The 26,168-nt window shown below is 48.7% G+C and overlaps 1 protein-coding gene across 1 annotated transcript in view; it reads right to left on the bottom strand.

The window, feature by feature from the left end:
* The window catches only part of LOC142302818 (extracellular calcium-sensing receptor-like), a 31,862-nt gene extending 7,172 nt beyond the window's left edge, over positions 1–24,690 (bottom strand). The window contains exons 1-2 of the mRNA XM_075343929.1: positions 24,320–24,690; positions 23,729–24,014 (exon numbers count right to left, since the gene is read on the bottom strand). Coding sequence (XP_075200044.1) covers positions 23,729–24,014; positions 24,320–24,690 — 657 coding nt within the window. The remainder of the gene's footprint in view (positions 1–23,728; positions 24,015–24,319) is intronic.
* Between the last annotated feature and the right edge of the window lie 1,478 nt (positions 24,691–26,168).

Here is a 26,168-nt window from a genome sequence, read left to right as displayed (position 1 = left end):
AGCACCTGAGCATGGTAGTGCCCACTCATGACTAGTTATGAGTACCAAGACCTGAGCATGTTAGTGCCCGCTCATCACTATTTATGAGTACCCGAGCATGGTAGTACTCGCTCAGTGCAGTGAATAAATTAAATTAAATTCTCATCGGCTCTGGGTTATCGGGACGGCCAGGACTTAAAACTCGTCAACCACTGAGCCACTGTATTGAAAAGCATAGGAAGATTTGGTCATCTTGACCTCTGTATTGCAGGTGAGAAACCAGAAGCAGATTATTCAGCTACAAAGATGGATGGATGGATACATGAATGGATTGATAGATAGATAGAGAAATAGATACATGATAGATAGACATACAGATGGATAGATATATGATAGATATATAATAGATACGTGATAGATATATAATAGATAGATAGACAGAGGGCTAAATATATAATAGATAGATAGATAGATAGATACTGCATCTCTTTGTAGGTGAAGGAAAGAGTCAAATTCATTTGTTCCCATAAAACTACTATAAAGAAATGAGGAAAAAAAAATACAAATATATAATTTTTTTTTTTTATTTTCACCACCTTGAATTCAAACCAGCAAGTTTTAAACATTTGTCCAGCAGCCCTCCTAGCTCTTCTGGCTGTTGAGCCACTAAGGATGATGATGGCATAGGGAGGATTTTATATAGGTTAATCTCAATGCAGCCTCTGATTACTCAGCAGATTACACAGGACACAGAGCTCCATTTTACAGAGCAGCATCTCTGTGTCCTGTATTCTAGAGGGAGAGGAAAAGCGGTTTCCTTTTCTTGTAATAAAATTACTAAAAATTATAAATATAATAGAATAATGTAATTTTATTTCAGTTTTTTTCTATAAAATAATAAACATCACAAATCAGCAAATAACATTGCCATATTTTGTGTCCCTGTAATTGTAATATCTAGAGTTGAGCGGTAAGGCAATTATCCGGGGCTGGCGGGTCGTTAACAGACTTAAAAATAAGTCCGATCTGCTCCGGAATCCGGTGCTCATATAAGTCAATGGGGACCGGAATCCGGAGGGTTAAAACGTTTGTGGAGGGGCTAGGAACGAGCACGGCATACTCACCGAGGCGCTGTCATGGCAACACACTCCTTCTGGGTCACGCTGCTACCTTCCGGAGCCGACAATTCAATATTCATAGTTTTCCCCGCCCACCGGCGTGTGTTGGTTGCAGATAGACACGCCCCTATCCTGAGTGTCAGCGTGTCAGCTAACTGCAACCAATCACAGGCGCCAGGACGGTCGGTGGGCGGGGAAAGCAGTGCACTGTCGGTCACGGTGGTAAACACACTCGGCAGCAGTTATAGCGCTCGGCTGCAGCCCCAGCCGTCGCGCAGTATCTGTGCTGTTTATCCAGTGCCCGGAGTCACACGTGCGAGGCTGCAGGGTGCTGCCAGAGCCCCTCGCACCTGTGATTCCGGTGAAAGTAAAAAAAACAAAACAAAAAAAAAAACCGACGTGCGGTCCCCCTAATCTTCACATCCAGCCAAGATAACGCCCGCAGCCGTCTGGTATGTCGCATCTGTTAGATACCGGCTCTTCCCGCTGGCGTGATGCGGTGCCAGTCGGGGTAATAGCAGGGGTTAGCAGCGGCACATAGCTGCTGAAAAACCCTAGGTTTGTGTGATGGCACAGGCGTCTATCAGATACCTGCATCACACAAGCCTGTAAGTGACAGTAAATAAACACAGAAACACAGAAAAATCCTTTATTTGAAATAAAATACAAAACACACCCTGCTTCACCACTTTATTAACCCCCAAACACTCTGCAGTTCCGACGTAATCCACAGGAGAAGTCCCACGCCGCTTCAGCTCTGCTACATGTTAGAGCGAGCAGCCATGGAGCACGACCGCCCGCTCGGAGTGCAGCGTAGTACTGACCACGATAAGCGATGACTGCACGGCAGACACTATCACAGGCTGGGGGGCGGGTCAGCCAGGAACCAATCACAGCTGAGAGGACGGCCGGTGGGCGGGGAAAACACGGAAAGCTGTGTGACAGCACAGGAAGTGAAAGCGCGACCCGGAAGCAAGTGTGCCGCCATGACAGAGTCTGGTAAGTATGAAACTCTATTTATTTATTGTTTTTTTTTTCATTTTTTATTAAATGCCGGTTCTGGATTGTGCAGCCGGAATCCCGGGCCCGGGAATAGTGCTGAAACCGCGCGGATCCGGACATTTACAGCCCGGGTCCGCTCAGCCCTAGTAATAACTCAAACAACACAGTGATCAGATTATTGATGGGGATCGGTAAATGGCGTTAAATTGTGCCTTTTTTTTTTTTATTACTTTTCTTTATTAAAGCCCATAAAAAATGTAATATATATGTATCGCTGAGGCCGCGTTCACACACAGCATAAATGCTGTGTTTTTTTTGCAGGTGTCCGCACCACGAGCGCAATAACAATCTTCTCTGATTATTGCGTGTTTGCGGTATTTTTTATGCATTGTCCCCGTTATTTGATACATGTTTGTTGCTGATGTGAATCCTGAATCTTATAAAGAAAAAACACCAAATCCGCACAGTTCAGCGGCGACTTCAGACCGAGGACGGAGATTTCATGACGTCTCATCCACTTTGCTTCGACATTTAGTCCGTGTTCACATGTAGTGTAAATAATGCATTTTTTTTCTTTTGTTTTTTGCACATTTATTCTGCTGTGTTTAATTATCCAAGTAAAGTGGATGTGATTCCATGAAAAGACGCCGCTGAACTCTGCGGTTTCAGTGCTTTTTTTTTTCTCTAGGAGGTTTTTATATGGAGCTTAAAAAATGCAGGAAAAAGCTTCTCTGTACAATAAAACACTTAAAAACGCAGATTCACATCTGACCCAAAAACACATTAAATAATGGAAAAAAAGGCAGAAAAAATTCAGCAAAAATGGATTGTGTAGTTTGGTGCAGACAGCGGCATAAACAATAGGAAACAGAATTTATGCAACATGTGAACACGGCCTTATAGGCACAAATAAGCAACATAAGAAAACTGGCTGCTATTACTATGAACGAACAGTCCAGGGCATCTGCTGAATGAACCTTACTGCCAAATGGGTGTGGCTAGGGGTGTGGTCAAAATTTGCCACGGCGTGCTCTGCGCGCCGCACACTTTGGACCTCTTTCCTTTCTTCAAAAGTTGGGTGGTATATTAAGAGTACCCGAGCATGGTAGTGCCTGATTATCAATAGGTATGAGTACCAAGTGTACCGCCCCAGCACCAGCAGCTGGGCTGCTGCTCGGATCCGGATCCGCAGTGGCTTGAGGGGTCTCTGGACCCTGTTATTACAGAGGTGTTTGTGGTTAGAGTTCGTGACGCCACCCACGGTGTGTGGTAAGGTGGAGTACCACCGCTGCTGTTGGGAGCACCCGGTGGCGATGGAATGGCAGCCAGGTGTTTAACCCCTCCATGGGTATGGGGAAGATGCCCCAGGGTTTGGCGATGCTGAGAGGGGAGCACCATTGGGGAGGAAGGGTCACTGCATACTCAGTCAGTCCAATAACGCTGACACCGACAACTTGAAAACCAGAGTTCTTAGCCCCTCTGTAGCAGGGAGGGAGCACGCTGGGATCCCGTGCCCAATGGTGTTGCCTGTTACCTTGACACCTCGTTCTGTAGTTGGTCCCTTTCAGCTTCAAACTGAATGGGTCCCGCTCACTCGTATGGCTAATGGTTTGAGCTTGCTCTCAGGGTTCACACTTGGGATTTTCTGGACTATATATTGGGAAAGTCCTATCCCCCTCGTTACGCTAGTACCCCGATTTTGGAGCGGGTGGAGGATGAATCGTGAAGTCTTCGTCCTCGTCGGGTAAATTACCAGGAACGCATGAAGCTACTTCTCGGCCTAGGGTCCACGTACCCCTTGCCCCTGCGCAGAGATGGCTCAAGGCCGCCGGCTTCCCTGCTCGGCAGTTTCGTGCCCCTTGACACGATCCCCTGCGACCGGGCTTCTAGCTCCTACCAGGCCCAGACCAACGTCTGCCACCTAATAACTGAGGAGACCAGCTCCTGACCTCTCCACACGAGAGTCACTCCTCACTGTCTCTTAACACTCCTGACCTCCCCTTACCAACCCCCCAAGTATCCAGCCCTATTCCCTTCAGGCCGTCCACTGGTGTGTCTGGTGGGTGTGGTGCAGAGTGTTCCTAGGGTTTTGATTAACTTCTTCTTAGCAACACCACAGACTAGGGATCGGTAACCAAGGAGGATTGGATATCATGCAGAAGGGCAGATTGCACAATGTCCTGTGACGACCTGATAGGCCAGGGCTTCACACAAGCACCTGAGCATGGTAGTGTTCATCCATCACTAGTTACGAGAAACGAGTAGCCAGGCATGGTAGTGCTCGCTCATCACTAGTGAACTCCAGATCCTCTGTATAAACACAGGCACAGATTCATCAGTTATTGAGGAGAAGGTGTGTTGGAGTCAGATGCACCACGTCAGAATTCTTACTCCAGTCCCTGGTGTAAGATATCTGGCTAAGAAATAAGACAACTCATCATGAATTAGACAAGCAGGGGAGCAGTGTGCAGGGGAGCAGTGTGCAGGGGAGCAGTGTGCAGGGAAATTGTTTGCAGAGGGAGCAATGTGCAGGGAAATTGTTTACATTTGCGCCACAAATGTACAAAGGAGCAGTGTACAGAGGAGTAGTGTGCATTGGAGCCTGTGTATAGCAGAGCAGAGTGCAGGGGAGCAATGTGCATAGGAGCAGGGGAGCAGTGTGCATTGGAGCAGTGTGCATTGGAGCAGTGTGCATTGGAGCAGTGTGCATTGGAGCAGTGTGCATTGGAGCAGTGTGCATTGGAGCAGTATGCAGAGGAGCATTGTGCAGAGAAGCAGTGTGCAGAGAAGCAGTGTGCATAGAAGCAGTGTGCAGAGGAGTAGTGTGCAGAGGAGCAGTGTGCAGAGGAGCAGTGTGCAGGGGAGCAGTGTGCAGGGGAGCAGTGTGCAGAGGAGCAGTGTGCAGGGGAGCAGTGTGCAGAGAAGCAATGTGCAGAGAAGCAGTGTGCAGAGAAGCAGTGTGCATAGAAGCAGTGTGCAGGGGAGCAGTGTGCAGAGGAGCAGTGTGCAGGGGAGCAGTGTGCAGAGGAGCAGTGTGCAGAGGAGCAGTGTGCAGGGGAGCAGTGTGCAGAGGAGCAGTGTGCAGAGGAGCAGTGTGCAGGGGAGCAGTGTGCAGGGGAGCAGTGTGCAGAGGAGCAGTGTGCAGAGGAGCAGTGTGCAGGGGAGCAGTGTGCAGAGAAGCAGTGTGCAGGGGAGCAGTGTGCAGAGGAACAGTGTGCAGGGGAGCAGTGTGCAGGGGAGCAGTGTGCAGGGGAGTAGTGTGCAGAGGAGCAGTGTGCAGGGGAGCAGTGTGCAGAGGAGCAGTGTGCAGGGGAGCAGTGTGCAGAGGAGCAGTGTGCAGGGGAGCAGTGTGCAGAGAAGCAGTGTGCAGAGAAGCAGTGTGCAGAGGAGCAGTGTGCAGGGGAGCAGTATGCAGGGGAGCAGTGTGCAGGGGAGCAGTGTGCAGAGGAGCAGTGTGCAGGGGAGCAGTGTGCAGAGGAGCAGTGTGCAGAGGAGCAGTGTGCAGGCGAGCAGTGTGCAGAGGAGCAGTGTGCAGAGGAGCATTGTGCATTGGAGCAGTCTGCAGAGAAGCAATGTGCAGAGAAGCAATGTGCAGAGAAGCAGTGTGCAGAGAAGCAGTGTGCAGAGGAGTAGTGTGCAGAGGAGCAGTGTGCAGAGGAGCAGTGTGCAGGGGAGCAGTATGCAGAGGAGCAGTGTGCAGGGGAGCAGTGTGCAGAGGAGCAGTGTGCAGGGGAGCAGTGTGCAGGGGAGCAGTGTGCAGAGGAGCAGTGTGCAGAGGAGCAGTGTGCAGAGAAGCAGTGTGCATAGAAGCAGTGTGCAGGGGAGCAGTGTGCAGAGGAGCAGTGTGCAGGGGAGCAGTGTGCAGAGGAGCAGTGTGCAGAGGAGCAGTGTGCAGGGGAGCAGTGTGCAGAGGAGCAGTGTGCAGAGGAGCAGTGTGCAGGGGAGCAGTGTGCAGGGGAGCAGTGTGCAGAGGAGCAGTGTGCAGAGGAGCAGTGTGCAGGGGAGCAGTGTGCAGAGAAGCAGTGTGCAGGGGAGCAGTGTGCAGAGGAACAGTGTGCAGGGGAGCAGTGTGCAGGGGAGCAGTGTGCAGAGGAGCAGTGTGCAGGGGAGCAGTGTGCAGAGGAGCAGTGTGCAGGGGAGCAGTGTGCAGAGGAGCAGTGTGCAGGGGAGCAGTGTGCAGAGAAGCAGTGTGCAGAGAAGCAGTGTGCAGAGGAGCAGTGTGCAGGGGAGCAGTATGCAGGGGAGCAGTGTGCAGGGGAGCAGTGTGCAGAGGAGCAGTGTGCAGGGGAGCAGTGTGCAGAGGAGCAGTGTGCAGGGGAGCAGTGTGCAGAGGAGCAGTGTGCAGGCGAGCAGTGTGCAGAGGAGCAGTGTGCAGAGGAGCATTGTGCATTGGAGCAGTCTGCAGAGAAGCAATGTGCAGAGAAGCAATGTGCAGAGAAGCAGTGTGCAGAGAAGCAGCGTGCAGAGGAGTAGTGTGCAGAGGAGCAGTGTGCAGAGGAGCAGTGTGCAGGGGAGCAGTATGCAGAGGAGCAGTGTGCAGGGGAGCAGTGTGCAGAGGAGCAGTGTGCAGGGGAGCAGTGTGCAGGGGAGCAGTGTGCAGAGGAGCAGTGTGCAGGGGAGCAGTGTGCAGAGGAGCAGTGTGCAGGGGAGCAGTGTGCAGGGGAGCAGTGTGCAGAGAAGCAGTGTGCAGGGGAGCAGTGTGCAGAGGAACAGTGTGCAGGGGAGCAGTGTGCAGAGGAGCAGTGTGCAGAGGAGCAGTGTGCAGAGGAGTAGTGTGCAGAGGAGCAGTGTGCAGAGGAGCAGTGTGCAGGGGAGCAGTGTGCAGAGAAGCAGTGTGCAGAGGAGCAGTGTGCAGAGGAGCAGTGTGCAGAGGAGCAGTGTGCAGGGGAGCAGTGTGCAGAGGAGCAGTGTGCAGGGGAGCAGTGTGCAGGGGAGCAGTGTGCAGGGGAGCAGTGTGCAGAGAAGCAGTGTGCAGAGGAGTAGTGTGCAGAGGAGCAGTGTGCAGAGGAGCAGTGTGCAGGGGAGCAGTGTGCAGAGAAGCAGTGTGCAGAGGAGCAGTGTGCAGAGGAGCAGTGTGCAGAGGAGCAGTGTGCAGGGGAGCAGTGTGCAGAGGAGCAGTGTGCAGGGGAGCAGTGTGCAGGGGAGCAGTGTGCAGAGAAGCAGTGTGCAGAGAAGCAGTGTGCAGGGGAGCAGTGTGCAGAGAAGCAGTGTGCAGAGAAGCAGTGTGCAGGGGAGCAGTGTGCAGAGAAGCAGTGTGCAGGGGAGCAGTGTGCAGAGAAGCAGTGTGCAGGGGAGCAGTGTGCAGGGGAGCAGTGTGCAGAGAAGCAGTGTGCAGAGGAGCAGTGTGCAGGAAATCAGTGTGCAGGGGAGCAGTGTGCAGGAAATCAGTATTTAGAGGAGCAATGTGCATTGGAGCAGTGTACAGGGGAGCAGTGTTCAGGGGAAGAGTGTGCAGAGGAACAGTGTGCAAATGAGTAGTGTTCAGAGCTGCAGCATGCAGACAAGCAGTTTTCAGGCGAGCAGTGTGCAGGGCAACAATGTACAAAGTAGCAGTGTACAGAGGAGTAGTGTGCATTGGAGCCTGTGTATAGCAGAGCAGAGTGCAGAGGAGCAGTGTGCAGAGGAGTTTGGAGCAAGAGTAAAAATGTGCTGGGGAGCAGTGTGCAGAGGAGCAACTCATCTGCTCTTGAGTTTCACAAAAAAATCAGTTACCACTAATGTGAATGCTACCCATGCCGCCTTTCCCTTGCCCTCGAACAAACAGAGAAACTCCTCATCTTGAAGCAGCATATGAGTTTGTTTGAGGTCCAGTAAAGACTGTTTGCTTTAGGCTATGACCGCACTTTGCGTTTTCCTACTTGCAGTTCTAAACGCACGTTTTGGGCTTAATTATTTTGACCAAAGTTGCCTTTTTCAAAAATTTAGTGCTGAAAACGCATGCGTATTTACCTCGTTTTAGATGCGTTTTCAGCGCTTTTTGCATGCTTTTCCACCTGCGTTTTGACAGATGCGTTTTGAACATCAAGACAAGCTAAAAAAGTTTAAACAGTCAAACACAATGAAAAAAGAGGAAAGGAAAGGTACACATATAGAATTTTAGAAATAATAAAGAAAATAGAAATATTGAATAAAATTATAGCGGTAATATACTATTTATTGTAAAAATAGCAATAAATTATTATTAATTTTAAATTTAATTGTCGAGTGTGTGTGTGTGCAAAGGGACATATGAAATCATTATTTTAATGTCCAAAAAGCAGGCGTTTTGGTAGTCCAAAACGCTTGTTTTCTGCACCTAAAAAGCAGGTAAAATGCAGGAATTTGAAGGATTCTTGTTTTTTGCCATTTCTCATTGACTTCAATGTTAGCAAAACGCAGCCAAAATGGCAAAAACAACTGACATGCTGCTTCTTTGAACGCATGTTTTTTGCCACAAAATATGCAAATTAAACGCAGCGTTTAGAAACGCAAAGTGCGGTCGGAAAAATCACTTTTCCCATTGATTTGGATGAAAAATGGAAACGCATGCATTTTGGCATGAAAAAGGTGCATCTCAAAACGCACCAAAAAAGCACCTGAAACGCAGGTGGAAACGCAAAGTGTGGTCTTAGCCTAATTCTTGCTTCACTCAACCTAGGAAATGTATGATCAACATACTGGAATGATTTTGCATTTTTATCCATTGTCTTCATTAAGCCCAACTTAATATGCAACGAGAAGCAATTTTTTCCAGAAGGCTATGTGCCCACGTTGCGTTCTGTCCCTGCAGAAATTTCTGCAGCGATTTGAGCAGCACACGTGTGCTTCAAATCGCTGCAGAAACAGTGCGTACTGAAAAGCCGATTTCATGCGCTCTGGATGCAGACCCTCCCATAGACAGAGCGGGGGCTGCATGCAGAGTGCACGAAAGAAGTGACATGTCACTTCTTAGAACGCAGCGCTTCGGCAGCAGCCGAAGCGCTGCGTTGTAATTCGCCACGTGGGCATGAATTATGCACAATCTTCATAGATTGTGCTGGGGACGCAGGATGCATGCAGTTACGCTGTGGTGCAGAACGCAGCGTAACTGCATGAAAATACGCTACGTGGGCACATAACCTAAGCCTGCTTGAAAGCTGTCATACGTAATTACAACCTCCTCTAGATCTTAAAAATTAGAGCCAATCAGCAAATTTAAGCCTTATATTTGTTTTCAGCACCAACAAAAATAGTTCAGTTCAACAGTTTTTGTCTCTGAACCAATTTGACCTTAGAACAGTGTTATCAAAAAAAATCAGACATTATTTTTTATGGACACATAACCTCTGCTTCAATGAGAGATGGAGGAAAAAAGGCCAGTTGGTATGTGACCATAAGTATGAAAATCTCATGTGAGGGGTTATTTGATGACCACTGGAATCGGCAACAGAGTTGAGTCCTGATGTGAGTTTATTACACACTGCTTAAATTTGGGTACAGTGCAGTACTATATTCACACAGCCTTGTATCAGGTTATCTGATAAGTTATGGATTGATACGCAGATACAGGACCAGAACCAATAACAGTACATGCATACATTACCAGAAATACCAGCAGTACATGAAAATAGCAATAGAAATACAAGAGTACAGAAATATATCACCAAAACCACCAACAATACATGGCTACATCACTAGAACCCCCAATATTACAGAAATACAGCATCACCACCATGATCAGTACAGAAATACGACATCAACATTCCCATCAGTACATGAATACATAATCCGAACCACCATCAGTTCAGAAATTCGTGCTCCAAACCAACTTCAGTACATGAATACATCACAATTACCATCATCAGTAACAGAAATACATCAACAGGACCATCATTAGTGCGTGAATGCGGCACCAAGCTTAGTACAACAATCAATTGCAATGTCAGGTCAGTCCTAGAGATGAGCTAATCAGACAAAATTAAATTTTATTGTTTGTATGGATTTTCCTGGGAAATTCAATTTGTAGAAAAGTTATTTAAATTCTTCTAGATCCTAGAGTATAATAAATGTAATCTGTTAAAAAAAAACAAAAAAAACCCCCAAACATACTCACCCTCCGCTTTCCTCTCTGGTCCCTACGCTACTCATTGTCACCTGTCCAGTCCTTGCTACATCTTCTGATTCCCTACTGCTCGCATTAGGATCTCTGGTCTGTTCCAAACTGTTATTGTAGCGCCCCTGAAGCTATCAGAGAGCTACAAGGTACTGCATCTGTCGCGGGCGGGGAGGGGACGCTGTGCTCACCACGCTCGGGTCCAGCGCTGCTGCTTCGCTTGCTGCTCGGTGGCTCGAGCGGTGGGCCGGATCCGGGGACTCGAGCGGCGCTCCTCGCCCGTGAGTGAAAAGGGGAATGGTTTTGGGGATTTATTGTTCGTGACGCCACCCACGGTTGTGGTGAGGTTGTGACACCACCGCTGCTCTGTATGGGGATCCCGGGAGCGATGACAGGGAGCAGCTTGGATGTTGTTTTTCCCCTCCGTGGGTAGGGGGGTTGGTTGTCCCGGGGCCCGGTGAGGGAGGAATGGCAGGCGGGTTACGGGGCCTGTTGAGGTGCAGGGTCGCGGGGGCAGTGCGGTGCCGCACGGCACGGTGGTACTCACTCAGCCAATGATGAATGCAAAGTCTCCGGTAAAACAAACGGCTGGATGGACGAGTCCCACAGACGGCTACGGTGGTTCTCCCGGTAGGTTGGCGGTGACTGCCTTTCCCTGCACCTGTGTTATGTTCTCGGTTCTGGTGGCTTCCCACCGGTAACCCGCTCCCCAGCTTGGATGGAGGCTGAGGGAGCCCCTTTTGCCCGCATGCTCTGGCCCTGGGAACTGTAGCCTTGGCGGTGACTGTATTTCCCTTCACAGTTTGAGCGGTTGCCTTCAATCGGGTCTTGACTGCTGGGAAACCCCGGAGGTTCCCTTCGCTAATGGATTTGACCGGTTTTACGGCGACTCCAAGCCTGGTCGGGGTCTGTAGGCCCTGCCGAATGGTGCTGGCTTCTCTTCGCTCTCCGATCCGGTACCGGCGGGCCACTGCCCGTCCCCGTTCCTTACGGTTCACGTCAATCAGCCCCTCCTGCAGACGGTCACCACCGTCTGCCAACCTTGCTGTATGTGCCCGGGCCACGCACCCGGACACCGTCAGTCTGCTCCGCTACCACTTCACTCCTCCACTCCTCCAACTCAACTCTCTACTCCAACCCTTTCCTTTTCCCGCCTCCAGGACTGCGAACTCCCCGGTGGGTGGGGCCAATCGCCTGGCTCCACCCTCTGGTGTGGACATCAGCGCCTGGAGGGAGGCAACAAGGATCCTTGTCTGACCTTGGTGTGCCTAGCCGGGGTGTGGGGTGTGTTGTTGCAGTGCCTGTGACGTCCTGGCTTGTCCAGGGCGCCACACATCCCCACCAGGATGCAGGGCCTACCCCAAGGGACCCAGAAGACCAGTGCCAGTAACAACTAAGCATTCCAATTAATCCCTGTTTTTCCCCAAATTCCCCAAAAGACTGGTGACAGACTAGGGTTGGGCCCAGTGGATGGCCACCCAGGGAGTGGAGCTGATCCAGTCCACTAGACGACAACCAGGTGGGAGGGGACAAAAGCAGTTAGTCAGTGACAGTGAGTGAGAGATGAAGCACTGATAGGCTTGTGATAGTGACCTGAGGGCCCAGGCGATTGGTTGCCGGTGGAGTACGGTGGAGTACTCCCAGAACCATTGCACCAACGGGGTACAGAATCCTAGGTCAGGCAAACGCTCCAGGCAGACCTGATAAAATCTGCACAGTGAGGGGACCATGAAGGACCTCACTGACCTTGAAGTTCGGGATACCGTAGTAACGGGACAACCGAGGAACCGGACCAGAGAAACCGACCCCACAGGGTTCACGTTACCGTCATACGGACTACAGTTGAGAGACTGGAGGGGACCCCCAAGCCATGGGGACCCACCAATCAGAAACAGGTGCAGGGGAAAGAAGCCACCAGGTCACTACATTGGCACTGGGACTAAGGGGACCAGCGGTCAAGACCAGCCTTCCTCGGGTGACCAGTTTCCATCTCACTGTGAGTAAAGGAACCAGTTACACTGAAAGCCCTTGTGTGGCCTACCTTCTTTCTGCACCCATCAACATCACCTATCCTCTGGGGCTCGGCCCTACTTGCGGATGGCCCAACATCCAGGCTGCCACCAACACCAGCCCCAGTAGTGAGAACTGTGCAGCGGCGGCTCCACTAAATAGACGCAACACGCAAGTGGCGTCGTGATATAAACTTTTAATTAATCTCCCCTGTAAATATACTCCTTTTAAAAAGCGTGCCCAGGACACGGAACTGGACAACAGCCAAAAGTGACATCTCCCCAGCAATACACCGCCCAGGACCGAGTACCCCATAGCCCCCGGCGACACATTATCATAGCACTCGGAAGGTTTTTGCGCAACCGTGTGGATGTTAATGGTGTCATGACGTAACGACACGCACCATGACTATCATCCTCACATGCACAGATGTCTCCTAGGTGCTATGACAGCCAAAAGTAGTGTGAGAGTGTGAGAGACCCAACGAGTCCATCGTGAGTGGAGAGGGATCAGAAGATGCTGCAAAGACCGAACAAGTGGTGGTGATAGCGGATGGGCCATGAGGTGTTTTTTTTTTTTATTTTTTAGCCATATGATCGCCCATTATGTTTCAGAAAATTGACAGCCAGTGGCGAATGTGTATTTTTCTAAAATTCGGGGCTGCTCGGATCCGGATCTGCGGTGGCTCCAGGGATCTCCGAACCCGGGGGTCGGGGGTCACACAGCCACTCTGAATAAAAGGAGGATATTTACACGGGGTGTTATGTTTGAAGTTCGTGACGCCACCTGTGGTGTGTGGTAAGGTGGAGTACGACCGCTGCAGTTGGGAGTACCCGGTGGCGATGGTGTGGGCAGCCAGGTGTTTAACCCCTCCATGGGTAGGGGGGATGCCCCGGAACTCGATGGGGGCAACGGGGAGGCGCCATTGGGCCAGTAAGGGTCACCTTTGTACTCACTCAGTCCAATAACGCTGACACCGACAACTGTGGTAAACCAAAGTTCTTGACACCGCTGCTGCTGGGAGGGAGCACGCCTGGATCCCATGCCCGTTGGTGTTGCCTGTTAGTCTGTGACCTTTGCCTTGGCACCTCGTCTACTACTTGGTCCCTTTAGTGTGAAACTAATCGGGTCCCGCTCACTAGTATGGCTAACTGGGTGAGCTTGCTCTCAGGGTTCACGCTTGGGATTTTCTGGACCATGTGAGTGGAAAGTCCTATCCCCCTCGTTGCGCTAGTACCCCGATTTTGGAGCGGGTGGAGAACGGATCTTGAAGGCTCTGTCCTCGTCGGGTAAATTGCCAGGACGCCTGAAGCTTCTTCCTGACCTAGCGTCCACGTACCCCGTCATGCCTTGGCCCCTGCCCAGTGATGGCACAAGGCCGCCGGCTGTCTCGACAGTCCGTGCCCCTTGTCATGATCCCCTGCGACCGGGGACCAGCTCCTACCAGGCCCAGACCAACGTCTGCCACCTAGTAGTTCCAAGGAGCCCAGCTTCTGACCTCCTCTCACTTTCACCTCCAACACTACACTGTTCTGCTCCTGACACTCCTGACCTCCCCTTAACCAACCCCCCGAGTGGGCGACCCTATTCCACTCAGGCCGTCCACTGGTGTGTCTGGTGGGTGTGGTGCAGAGCGTTCCTAGGATTTTGATTAGCTTGTTCTTGGCAACACCAAAGGTCAGGGACCCATAACCAAGGAGGAGGTGGATATTGTACAGAAGGGCAGATGCACAATATTCTGTGACAACCTGATAGGCCAGGGCGTCACATTAGTTCCAACTAAAGTTGTGCATCAGTGATATGTCCGCCCTTGGTCCAGTGCTTCCCTGGCTCAGTCTCGTCTGTTTTACCTCTTGTAATCATTGTTCCTCGTTTTGACCTTGGCTTATGATTTTGTGTACCCGTACAGATCCTGAATTTGTTCTTTACATGACCTCCTGGCTTAGACCCCGCTTGGTGACCATTCCTGACTCTTGCTCGCTACACCGGACTACCCTTCTGAGGGTAGGAAACTAGCAATCCACTGGACCCCATTCCGAATACAGATCCCTGTATAGGGCTAAAGGGTGTCAGGACTTCTCTGGACTCTGCCATATGGAGTGACTTGTATCAAGCCTGTGGCCTCCGACAGACCTTACACAAACTTCCACTTCATTATTTATATTATTTATTTAGTATTTTTTTTAGAATCTTTATATATTTTTTAAATTCTATTTTTACTAAGTGAACATATTATATTTGCTTCATTGACACTATTTAAATGAATTAATTTACCACATTAATTACTATTTGTATTTTATTATAAAATATTATTCGCTCATTATTGAAGTACAATTAATGATACCACCACTAGATGGCGCCAAAACATTTACATATGATAATAAAGTATTTTAGCTTATATTTTTTGTTAACTTCAGTAACATTTTATTTCTAATAGAGGTTTTATGCAAATTTCACTCTAAAGTTATTATATACAATTATGCTCAAAAGTGTCGGCGCCCTTGAAATTTTTCCAGAAAAAGAAGTATTTCTCCCAGAAAATTATTGCAATTACACGTTTTCATTTCTTTGTGTGTATTGGAACAACATAAAAATACAGAGAAAAAAAACAACAAATTGGACATAATTTCACACAAAAATGGGCATGAAAAAATTGTTGGTAAGTTTACAAAATTGTGGGTAAACAGCTTTTTTTAAGCATGTGATGCTACTTCAATCTCCTCTGTGGGAAGTAACAGGTGTGGGCAATATGGAAATCACACCTGCAATCAGATAAAAAGGGGAGAAGTTGACTCAATCTTTGCATTATGTGCCTGTGTGTGCCACAGAAAGAGAAGAGAAAGAGGAGAAGAGAACTGTCTGAGGACTTCAGAACCAAGATTGTTGAAAAATATCAACAATCTCAAGATTACAAGTCCATCTCCAGAGATCTTGATATTTCTTTCTCCATGTGTGCAACATAATCAGGACGTTTACAACCAATGGCACTGTAGCTAATCTCCCTGGACATAGGCAGCAGAGAAAATTGATGAAAGGTTGTAATGCAGGATAGTCTGGATGGTGGACAAGCCCCAGTCAAGTTCAAAGAAATTCCAGCTGTTCTGTAGCTTAGGGGGCATCAGTGTCAGCACGAAATATCCGTCCACATCTGAATGCGATGAAATGCTATGGAGGAGACCCAGGAGGACCCCACTGCTGACACAGACATAAAAAAGCTGGACTGCAGTTTACGTGAGTAAGCCAAATCCTTCTGGGAAAGCATCTTGTGGGCAGAGGAGACCAAGTGTCACATGGTATTTGGCTCAAAATTCACAGAGTGTCATGGCGGTATATGGCGCTGTTCCCTGGGCGACACAGAGTCTGTGGTGTGAAGGGGGTACTCGGTCCCGGGCGGTTACAAATGGGGAATATCACTTCTGGTGGCCGTTGCCCAGTCCTGTGCCCTGGGGACACTTAATAAAAGGGGGTATTTACAGGGGATAATAGAGTTAATGTTCGTGACGCCACCTGCGGGTTGCGGTTAAGAATGGAGAACCGCCGCTGCTCAACGTGGGTACTCCCAGGAATGGTGATAGTGGCAGCTATGGTGTTAGGCCCTCCGTAGGTAGGGCTGTGCCTGGGAGATGTATGGTGTATAATGATGGAGATTACACCAGGTTAACTGTAACAGTCTCTTCTCACATGGACCCTCTGCTTGCTGGTTCCGGTCCCAGGAGTATCAGTGCCAATGTAGTGACCCAGGTTGCTCTATCCCTGGCATTCTCTGTAGATTGGGTCCCTGTAGCGTGGAGCGTTTGGGAACCCCGACTGTCCCTTTTGGGGTACAGTCTCCTTCTCCGTACGGTGGGCAGTGCGGACCCTGCGGGGAGGTAAGTGTACGAACCCCAATCCTAGTTTACTGCTGATGCCCCCGGAATATTTGATTCGATGAAGTCCATGAAGGTGTCCTCACCGTGCAGGTATTTATCAAACCGTTTTAAACTTGACATTTGACCTAGGGCCCTGTGCCCCTTGCATGCTCCAGTCCCAGCGGTATCTTGGTACCCATCCTGGTGACCTCTCTCCTGTGCCCCCGGGGTCACCATTACATAGACCCATCTCAGGCACGTCCGCAAACCTCTCCTGTGTGCTCTCCACTTCTAGACTGACTGACCACTGACTGACTGCTGACCCCTCCCACCAGGCTGGCTATACCCAGGGCCTCGTTCCTATGGTGACCATCCCCTTACATGGTTAAACCTCTATGCCCAGTGTGGAGAGGAGAACTAGGATTTTAGATGTGTGTTGGTGGAATCGGCAGTGCTACTCCAGGTCCCAGGGGGGTAGGTCCTGCATCCCCAAGAGGATGCAGTTCCTTGTAGTGCCCTGAGGCTCTCAGGGGCGCTACACTGGCACTCCACAATATGGGTTCTCTGGGGCTTCTACGTTGTAAAGGCAGGCTTGGGCATTGACCAGTTGGGTGCTCTTTAGTGATCGGGATGGCAGGAGTTAATCTTTCCTAGTCTGTTGGTTACCTCTAGGATCACATGTTATGAGAACCCTATCACAGCTTCTCCCCACCTTTTTAAGATGGTGGAAACTGACTTCCTGTGCCGATTATAGCTTTAAGCAACACTGGCATCATATAAAATCTATAATGTTTTCCACAAATCTCTATTAAAGAAATTTGTGGGTTCGGGAGCGTCTCTTCATTCCCTCCACCTCTGGTCTTAGTTGCTGGATAGCTGGAGTTTCAGGTATTGAGAATTATTGATTCTCGGGTTATTTGACGTTCTTTACAGTATTTGGTTCACTGGCTGGGTTATGGTAATGAAGAGAGGACTTGGGTACCTGCCTCTCATATATCCATGTGGAGTGTCTGGTTAGAGCATTCCATCACTGTCATCTGGCGAAATCTTAACCTAACGGTCCAGAGGCCTCTCATATAGGGAGGGGTACTGTCACACGGTGTTTGGCTTAAGACTCGCTGAGTGTCATGGCGGTATCTAGTGCAGCTCACACCACAGACTCTGACACTCCCTTGTTATGATCCGGAACCATGGAAGACCACCACAAATCATTGGAAAAAGTTGACAAGAGCATTGGCAACTAATCTGGCCGCCATCCCCTTATTAACCATCACAACTAGAAGTAGCCGAGGGGTGAACTAACATCCTGTGCACCGCGAACCCAGCCGGAGAACTAACTATCCTAAAGGTAGGAAAGATGAATAACTCTCTGCCTCAGAAAATAGACAAGAATAGCAAGCCCCCCACATTCAAAGACTGCGGTGATATAGGAAAAACACAATACACAGGTAGATGACAGGATTAGCAAAAGGTGAGGCCCCCGCTGACTAAAATAGGAAAGGACAGGAAAGGGACTGATGGTGGCCAGAGAAAAACCCTGGAAAATACCAACTTCCTGATAGTACAAAAAGGCCCTCAGATCGCTCGATTTGAACTCCGTCCTATACCAGGTGCCCTTGTCATACCAATGAACAGAAAACAAGAATTATAACAAATTCAACAAGCCACAAACACATGGACCCAAAGGAGCTATACTCCACACAGAACTGCAGGGAGTTCCTCAACAATCCACTGAGGGGGAAAATCCCTGGAAGGAAATAAACTGAAACCAACCACAACAAATGACAAACCCAGATAAGCAAAAGAACCAGACAATAAATAAAGAGCAAGCACTCATCTGGAGTAGATGTGGTGTAAAGCAGGATTAAGCAGGCTGGCGATACTTAGAACAACTGACATCCGGCAACAGCCTGCAATCAGACCAGGACTTAAATAAGCAGAGAGTTAGCAAAGGAAACACCCACTGCACAACCCACCTGGTCCAAGTCCAAACCATTCCTGGCCACCAGAGGGAGCCTCCCAGCAGCCAAAACATAACTAACATTCACAACACTCCCTACTGTGGTTTTTCTGAGGTTTCTGAGTTGCACAGGCAGGTCCGGGTGTAGAGTAGACCAGCTGTGTGCTCATTAGTGATCGGGCTAGCAGGGGTTAATCTCTCTTAGCCTGCTGGTTACCTCTAGGATCACATTCTAAGTATAAGTATTGGGCTAAAAACTATATTTATTAATAAAAAATATTAAAACAGAAAAACATTTCCTAGAAAGTATCCATAAATACAAAGCTGCAAGAATATGCCAGGGACAGGGTGGTATTGTAGCACAATAAATTACCGGCAGTCAGAAGTCTGATATAGTATAATCCATTAATAGGCATAAATCCAAATAAGCAGAGTATAAAAGATGAAGGATAAAGAAGGACCCTATATTAACAGTCTATAAGCAAGTGCTTAAAAAGAGCAGGATCTACATGCAAAGTGCCAAGAAAGAGATAAGAATACACTTAGTGGGGAAAAAAGCAGATCATCCACCTGTCCCAGCCACCCCAACGCATGTTTCATCAAAACATCATCACGAGAGGTGTTATGAGAAACCTATCACAGCTTCTCCCCACCTTTTTAAGATGGTGGAAACTGACTTCCTGTGCCAGTTATAGCTTTAAGCGATACTGGTCCATGTGCTGTTCTGATCCAGTTGCTGTTGAACTACTGAGTGCTGTTTGCTGAGTTGTGGGAATTCTCTTGTCGTTTGTTTATTTCCTCCTTGCTTTTTATTTCCTCTTGATCATGTATTGTCTAAGACCTCTGTGTGTAATTGCTGTGAGTTAAAGTTTTGTTTTCCCAGTTTGCCTATATGTGTGGGTTTAACCACCCATATCCTGGCCCTCCCCAGTGGGTCTCTGGTTATCTCCTTATACTTTATGACACCAAGATAGAGCTTTTTGGTAAAGCACATCATTCTACTTTTTACCGAAAACAAAATTAAATCTACAAAGAAAAGAACATAGCACCTACAGTCACACATGGTGGAGGTCAGGGATTTTTTGGAGTTGTTTTGCTGCTTCTTGGCTACTGAAAAACTTGTTCTATCAGTCAGCGTAGGGATAATCAACAATCTATTTACAATTTGCCATTGGCAACTAAAGCCCTAAACTAAAGACTGACCTATCTAATATATAACTTTTATTTCATTAATTAAGATCTAGGGACATACTAGTTAAAAATGCTGAGCACTGTGGTCTGTCTCTTAATGACATAGACAATCATTCCTTATGGAGACATTTCTGATTCAGACTGATGTCTGTAGGTAGTCTCTATGTCATTCCAGCCATAAATGACCACTAATGTTCGCTATTTAAAAGACAAAAGGCAGTAGCCTCCCCAACATGTTTCACCACACTGGCGTCATCAGGGGCTGAGGCTAATACTGACTTACTCTGTATTGAAGGACCTTTTATAGTTCAAACCAGACACTGACAGCAGTATTGGCCAATAGTAAGCAGTGTTATTCAGTGTGAGGAGGCCGAAAAGCCTGTCACATCAAGGGGGATGTATCCTCCCTCCAGATGTCTCAAGCTGATTCGTTAATTAGGCTGTCTATTATATCCCTGTCTGCACATTGGGCAGATACATCTGAATATATATTCTCACTAAAATATCAAAAAATAGTCCAATCACAGTATTCTATTCACATCCAAGAGATAACTCCTACTGCAGCGTTAAAAATCATGCCCGGACTTCCACTATTAATGTAAATACATACACGTGGAGTCAGCCCTATCGCGCATGCGTCCAAAACTTATCGCGCATGCGTCCCCTCTCAGACGCAGATGAGAAAGTTTTACCTCATGTCCATACTTAGAAGCACAGGGAATGATTCTCTCTATAGCGCCTGCGTCTGGACTTAGGGTCTGAAGGAGTGATTATCCAGGATATATATCCATACGCACATAGGCGGGCTTAGCATGTTGCGACATCGCAAGCCGATGCTGCGATGTCGCACGCGATAGTCCCCGCCCCCGTTGCAGGTACGATATCTTGTGATAGCTGGCGTAGCAAAAATTATCGCTACGCCAGCTTCACATGCACTCACCTGCCCTGCGACCGTCGCTCTGGCCGGCGACCTGCCTCCTTCCTAAGGGGGCGGGTCGTGTGGCGTCATAGCGATGTCACACGGCAGGCGGCCAATAGCGGCGGAGAGGGGCGGAGATGAGCAGGATGTAAATATCCCGCCCACCTTCTTCCTTCCATATAGCCGGTGGAGGCAGGTAGGTGATGTTCCTCGCTCCTGCGGCGTAACACACAGCAATGTGTGCTGGCGCAGGAACGAGGAACAACATTGTACCTGTCGCGGCAGCGTAATTATGGAAAAGTCGGAGCCTGCACCGATGATACGATAACAACGGTTTTGTGCTCGTTAATCGTATCATCTAGAATTTACACACAACGATGTTGAAAGTGACGCCGGATGTGCGTCACTTTCGATTTGACCCCACCGACATCGCACGTGCGATGTTGCAACGTGCAAAGCCGCCCTTAGACTCAAAGGGAGTCATTCCAAGCTGCATGTGCATCCCTATTTGGATTAGCAGAAAGACACATTATATGCAGTATGTACTGTATATCCACACTTCAGGTAGTTTTACCACATATATATCCATGCATTGGACTAAACAGGAGTGAAATTATATGTTGGAAAACAAAGTTTTCTCATAATATATTCACATTTCCATCTTCAATAGACAATGATCAACAATAAAAAAACTTTGTTTTCCGACATATAATTTCACTCCTGTTTAGACTCTAAGGGGCACTTTGCACGCTGCGACATCGCAAGCCGATGCTGCGATGCCGAGCGCGATAGTCCCCACCCCCGTCGCAGCTGCGATATCGTTGTGATAGCTGCCGTAGCGAACATTATCGCTACGGCAGCTTCACATGGACTCACCTGTCCTGGGACGTCGCTTTTGGCCGGCGACCCGCCTCCTTATTAAGGGGGCGGGTCGTACGGCGTCACTGCGATGTCACATGGCAGGCGGCCAATAGGAGCGGAGGGGCGGAGATGAGCAGGATGTAAACATCCCGCCCACCTCCTTCCTTCCACATATCCTACGGAAGCCGCAGTGACGCCGGTAGGAGATGTTCCTCGCTCCTGCGGCTTCACACACAGAGATGTGTGCTGCCGCAGTAGCGAGGAAGAACATCGGACCGTCGCGTCAGCGTAATCATGGATTACGCCGACGCTGCACCGATGATACGATTACGACGCTTTTGCGCTCGTTAATCGTATCATCTAGGCTTTACACACTGCGATGTCGCATGCGATGCCGGAAGTCCGTCATTTTCAATTTGACCCCACCGACATCGCACCTGCGATGTCGTAGTGTGCAAAGCCCGCCTTAGTATAGACGCAGGCGCGGTGGAAGTTTTCCTCTCTGCCCAATGTGCAGACAGGGATATAATAGACAGCCTAATTAACGAATCAGCTTGAGACATCTGGAGGGAGGATACATCCCCCTTGATGTGACAGGCTTTTCGGCCTCCTCACACTGAATAACACTGCTTACTATTGGCCAATACTGCTGTCAGTGTCTGGTTTGAACTATAAAAGGTCCTTCAATACAGAGTAAGTCAGTATTAGCCTCAGCCCCTGATGACGCCAGTGTGGCGAAACATGTTGGGGAGGCTACTGCCTTTTGTCTTTTAAATAGCGAACATTAGTGGTCATTTATGACTAGAATGACATAGAGACTACCTACAGACATCAGTCTGAATCAGAAATGTCTCCATAAGGAATGATTGTCTATGTCATTAAGAGACAGACCACAGTGCTCAGCGTTTTTAACTAGTATGTCCCTAGATCTTAATTAATGAAATAACAGTTATATATTAGATAGGTCAGTCTTTAGTTTAGGGCTTTAGTTGCCAATGGCGTTTTGCTGCTTCTGTCACTAGCTGTTTTGACTGTGTGACATTATGAAATCTGAAGATTACCAAAAGGTTTTGGGTGGCAATGTAGAGTCCAGTGTCAGAAAGCTGGGTATAGTCCTAGGTCAGGGGTCTCTCAGTAGGACAATGTCCCCAAACACTTCAAAAAGACCCAGAAATGGATTATTTCAATACACATACAAAGGAAATAAACATTAATAAACGTGTAATAAAAACATGTAATTGCAATAATTTTCTGGGTGAAATACTTTGTTTCCTGGAACAATTTCAAAATCGGCAACACTTTTGGCCATGACTGTATACCTAATCTTTCCACTAACTCTTTCTCATGCCCACTTGGCATTTAGGTTGTGCGCAAGTCGGCCATGATGTCACTCCCTCTCCGTCTGGCATTTTCCGTGACCCGTAGCGTTCTCATTTTTCAGGATCTATGTCTCAGTATTGGCTTTTCTTTTCATCTCGAGCTGACATTTTTAACGGTACTATTTTTGGCTTGATGATACATTTTGATCGCCTGTTGTTGCATTTTGCGCAAAATTAGTAGTGACCAAAAAATGTAATTTTGGCGTTTGGATTTTTTTTGCCGCTATACCGTTAACCAATCAGATTAATTGATTTTAAATTTTGATAGATCGGGTATTTCTTAACGCGGCGATACCAAATATGTGTAAATTTTTTAATTTTTAACCCTTTAATTTTCAAAGGGGCGAAAGGGGGGGTGATTTGAACTTTTAGTTTTTTTTTTTTAATTTTTCAAAACTTTTTTTATTACTTTTATTTTTTTTTTTAATAGTCCCCCTATGGGGCTTTAAGAGTCCATAGTCTGATTGATCATTCTTTTCTCCCGTTCAGACCAGCACCGCTCAGATCGGGAGAAAACCTCATCTTTTGTAACAGGCAGTACTCGGCTGCTGGTTACAGGACCGGAGTCATGTGAGCTACAGGAGTCATCAAATGACCCTGTGCTACCATGATAACCATCGGATCCATGTGATCACGTCACGTGACTTCCGGTGGCGGTGAGTGAGTAAAGCTTTAGTGTCACCGCTATTATAATGGCAATTTTGAAAGCGCCATTTAAGGGGTTAACAGGGACGGGAAGATGGCGGATCTACTCGTGCCTGCTAAGCACACATGTTAGCTGTGCAAATCAGCTCACATGTGCGCGGATCGCTGCAGGCTGCTTGCATCAGCCGGCGGGAATTGAGACTATGACTGCTGGAACATAATATTACTGCCCGCAGTCGTTAAGGGGTTAAGGGAGCTTTTAAGGTTCCTGAAGTTCCCATCAGCCACCAAATACTCAAAGTACACACATAGCCTAATCCAGTAATCTAGCATTGAGTTCAATAAATTCACCTGAGGTGAGTTCACTGAGTTCAATAAATAAGTTCAGTGAGTTCATCTGAGGTCACAACTGGGGTATCTTGGGAACTGCCAGGTGACCTCAGATGAACTTACTGATGTCACCTCTCTCACAGATGTGGCTCCATCAGGGTGTTCCACAGGCCACAGTGATTGGTCGCATTTTGTAATGTTATACGCACTGCAACCTTAGGATGTAGCAGAGTGGACATTGTGGTGTGGATTATGCCGGACCTGCAGGGGTGTTTTGGGGGTTAATGAACTGGAGAAAAAGTTTTTTTTAAATGTTTTTTCTCTGTTTTGTGTTTATTACTATGATATTAATAATGGGGGGTCTCATAGACCTACCCATTTCAAGGAATGTTAAAAGCCGTCTTTTATTCGTAACCTGACAGGATCCGGACCAGATTGGACGCTCCCTGGAGATCGAGCTTTGAGTAGATCTTGGAACCTCAAAGACAGTCAAACAGTTCAGGAATAGAAGAAGGTAGTCAACACAATGCTGCAGAGACCTGTCCTTTTTCTTGACAAAGAAGAAGCCCACTCTGGCGGGAGAAGAAGACTTTTTGATTTTTTGGATGAAGCCTCGGACCAGGTTCTCTTTTACATATTCGGACATAGCTTGGATCTCTGCCTGTGACACGGGGTAGATTCGCCCATGAGGAGGAGTCGACCTGGGGAGAAGGTCAATGGGACAGACATAGAGCCTATGTAGTGGCAACATCTCAGCCTCTCTCTTATCACTGACGTCGGCGTAGGCCAGTAGGTGGAAGGCAGACCCAGAAAATTAGCTGGCACGGCTGGCGGGTGAGAGGGATGCACCGGGATCAGACACTTATCATGGCAGTGCACTGTCAGATTGTTCAACTGAAGCCATGGTAACCCCAGCAGTAGGGTATGAGCCATCTCTGTGATGTGGTCCACCTCCATGAGCTCGTACAGGCTGGTGGTTCAGGTGGGGTGAGGCAACATGGGTCACCTAAAGGTGGCTGCCAGACGCGAGGTTCTCCTCTCTTGGGTGACTTCCCTGGTATGCTCCAGGAGGCGTAAATCAATACGGGTTGCCAAGGAGATCAGGTCTTCCAGGGAAGAAGGTATATCCCGACCAGCCAGTTCTTCCTTAATTCTTCCGGACAATCCTTCCCAGAAGGTAGCTACCAATGCCTCGTTGTTCCATCCAAGCTTAGATGACAGGGTGCGGAACTTGATGGCGTACTGCCCCACCATGAGATTCCCCTGGCGGATTCTCATGAGTGACGAGGCAGTAGAGGCGAGGCGTCTCGGCTCTTCGAATATCTTGTGGAAGGTAGCTAGGAAGGTGGACAGGTGTTGGATGATTGAATTATTCATCTCGTAAAGGGGATTCATCTATGCCAGGGTCAGGCCAGTCAGATGCAATATGATGAATGCTACTTTGGAGCAGTCAGTCGCCAGTTGCAGTGGTGACAGCTCGAAATGTTGGGAGCACTGTTTCAAAAACTCACGGCACAATCTTTGGTCATACATTGATGGGGAGGCCAGGATAGATCTAGAAAGGCATGTCGGTGACTCCACAGGCTCTGGAGTAGCTGAGGAAGCCAGGTTCTGCAGAGTGTATAGACGGGAGTCCACGGACGCCAGGTATTCGGACATGCGTCTCTGTGCTTCATGCTGACGGGAAAGTTCTCTCTGCATCTCGACAAGCTGGGTGGTGTCCTAGGATCTGGAGGCTTGCATGGACGCCAGATGGGATTCAATGAACTTCAGATATGCCACTAGCTTTGCCTGGGTCTCTCGTTAGCGAATGAGTTCTTGCTGAATGTTTGCCAGGTGGGTAGAGTTGATCCCAATGGAGTCCATGGCCTGAACAGACTGTTACGGTCTCCGTGGGGCAGAGACTGTCCAGGAGTGGACCTACTGGGCCTTACACCGGACTCTCCTGAAGGAGCGAACCCTAATATTGGTATTGTCTGGCGCAGCAACACGGGGCCTAAATGCATGACTGCCAGAAACCAGGGGTGAATGGCTATTATGAACTGGTAAAGTTTCTTAATGTCCGGTGCTGGCGGGCTCGGACGTGACAGCACAGAGATGGTAATTCGGACTTGGCAGCATAGACGTGGTGGCTCAGATGTGGCAGCGCGGAGGTAGTGGTGGACATGGCAGCATGGAGGTGGTGGTAAAGAGCAGGCTCTTGGACCAGACACAAGTTAGGAACACGAGACTGGTATTAGGACACAATAGCAGATCTAGACACAGTAGCCTAATGGGACCTGAGAACTACCAATGCACTAACTTGTAGGCAATGTTTCTTGGGCACTTCCTGTAAGGGGAGGCAGTCTTAAATCCCTTAAGGCAACAGGTGAACTCTGGGAGAACCTCTGGCCAATGGGACGCCGGGCCCCAAGAAAAGGGGCCCGGCTGCACGCACACCCCCACGGGCACTCACAGAAGAGCTGTGCATGGCCTGGAAGCAGGAGAAGGCCACGGCAGCCCACAAAGCAGGAGAAGTGCTGAGCACAAGAATGGGAAGGCGCCCCCGCCAGAGCCTGGGAATGGGAGTATGTGGCGATACCATGCTGGGACTGGGTAGGTGAGAGAGAGGACGCCCCCACCAGAGCCTGGGAGCGAGGGTGTGTGGAGATGCCGCTCTGGGACCGGGACCAGGCGCTACAGGTGGCAAGGGATAACAGTGTATCGGGGCTCCAAAACTGGCCCTCAGACTAGGGGGGCAATTGCTGTCCCTGATCCCAGAGATACATCTGAAGTTGACAATGTCTGGGCCGCATTCCTTCCACTACTCCTGACCAGCCCTGACCTAGTATTTCTTCCCTACCCTGGTTCGGTCA

This window comes from Anomaloglossus baeobatrachus, chromosome 4, assembly GCF_048569485.1.
Source record: "Anomaloglossus baeobatrachus isolate aAnoBae1 chromosome 4, aAnoBae1.hap1, whole genome shotgun sequence".
NCBI lineage: Eukaryota > Metazoa > Chordata > Amphibia > Anura > Aromobatidae > Anomaloglossus > Anomaloglossus baeobatrachus.
This window is presented reverse-complemented; position numbering and strand designations above follow the sequence as displayed.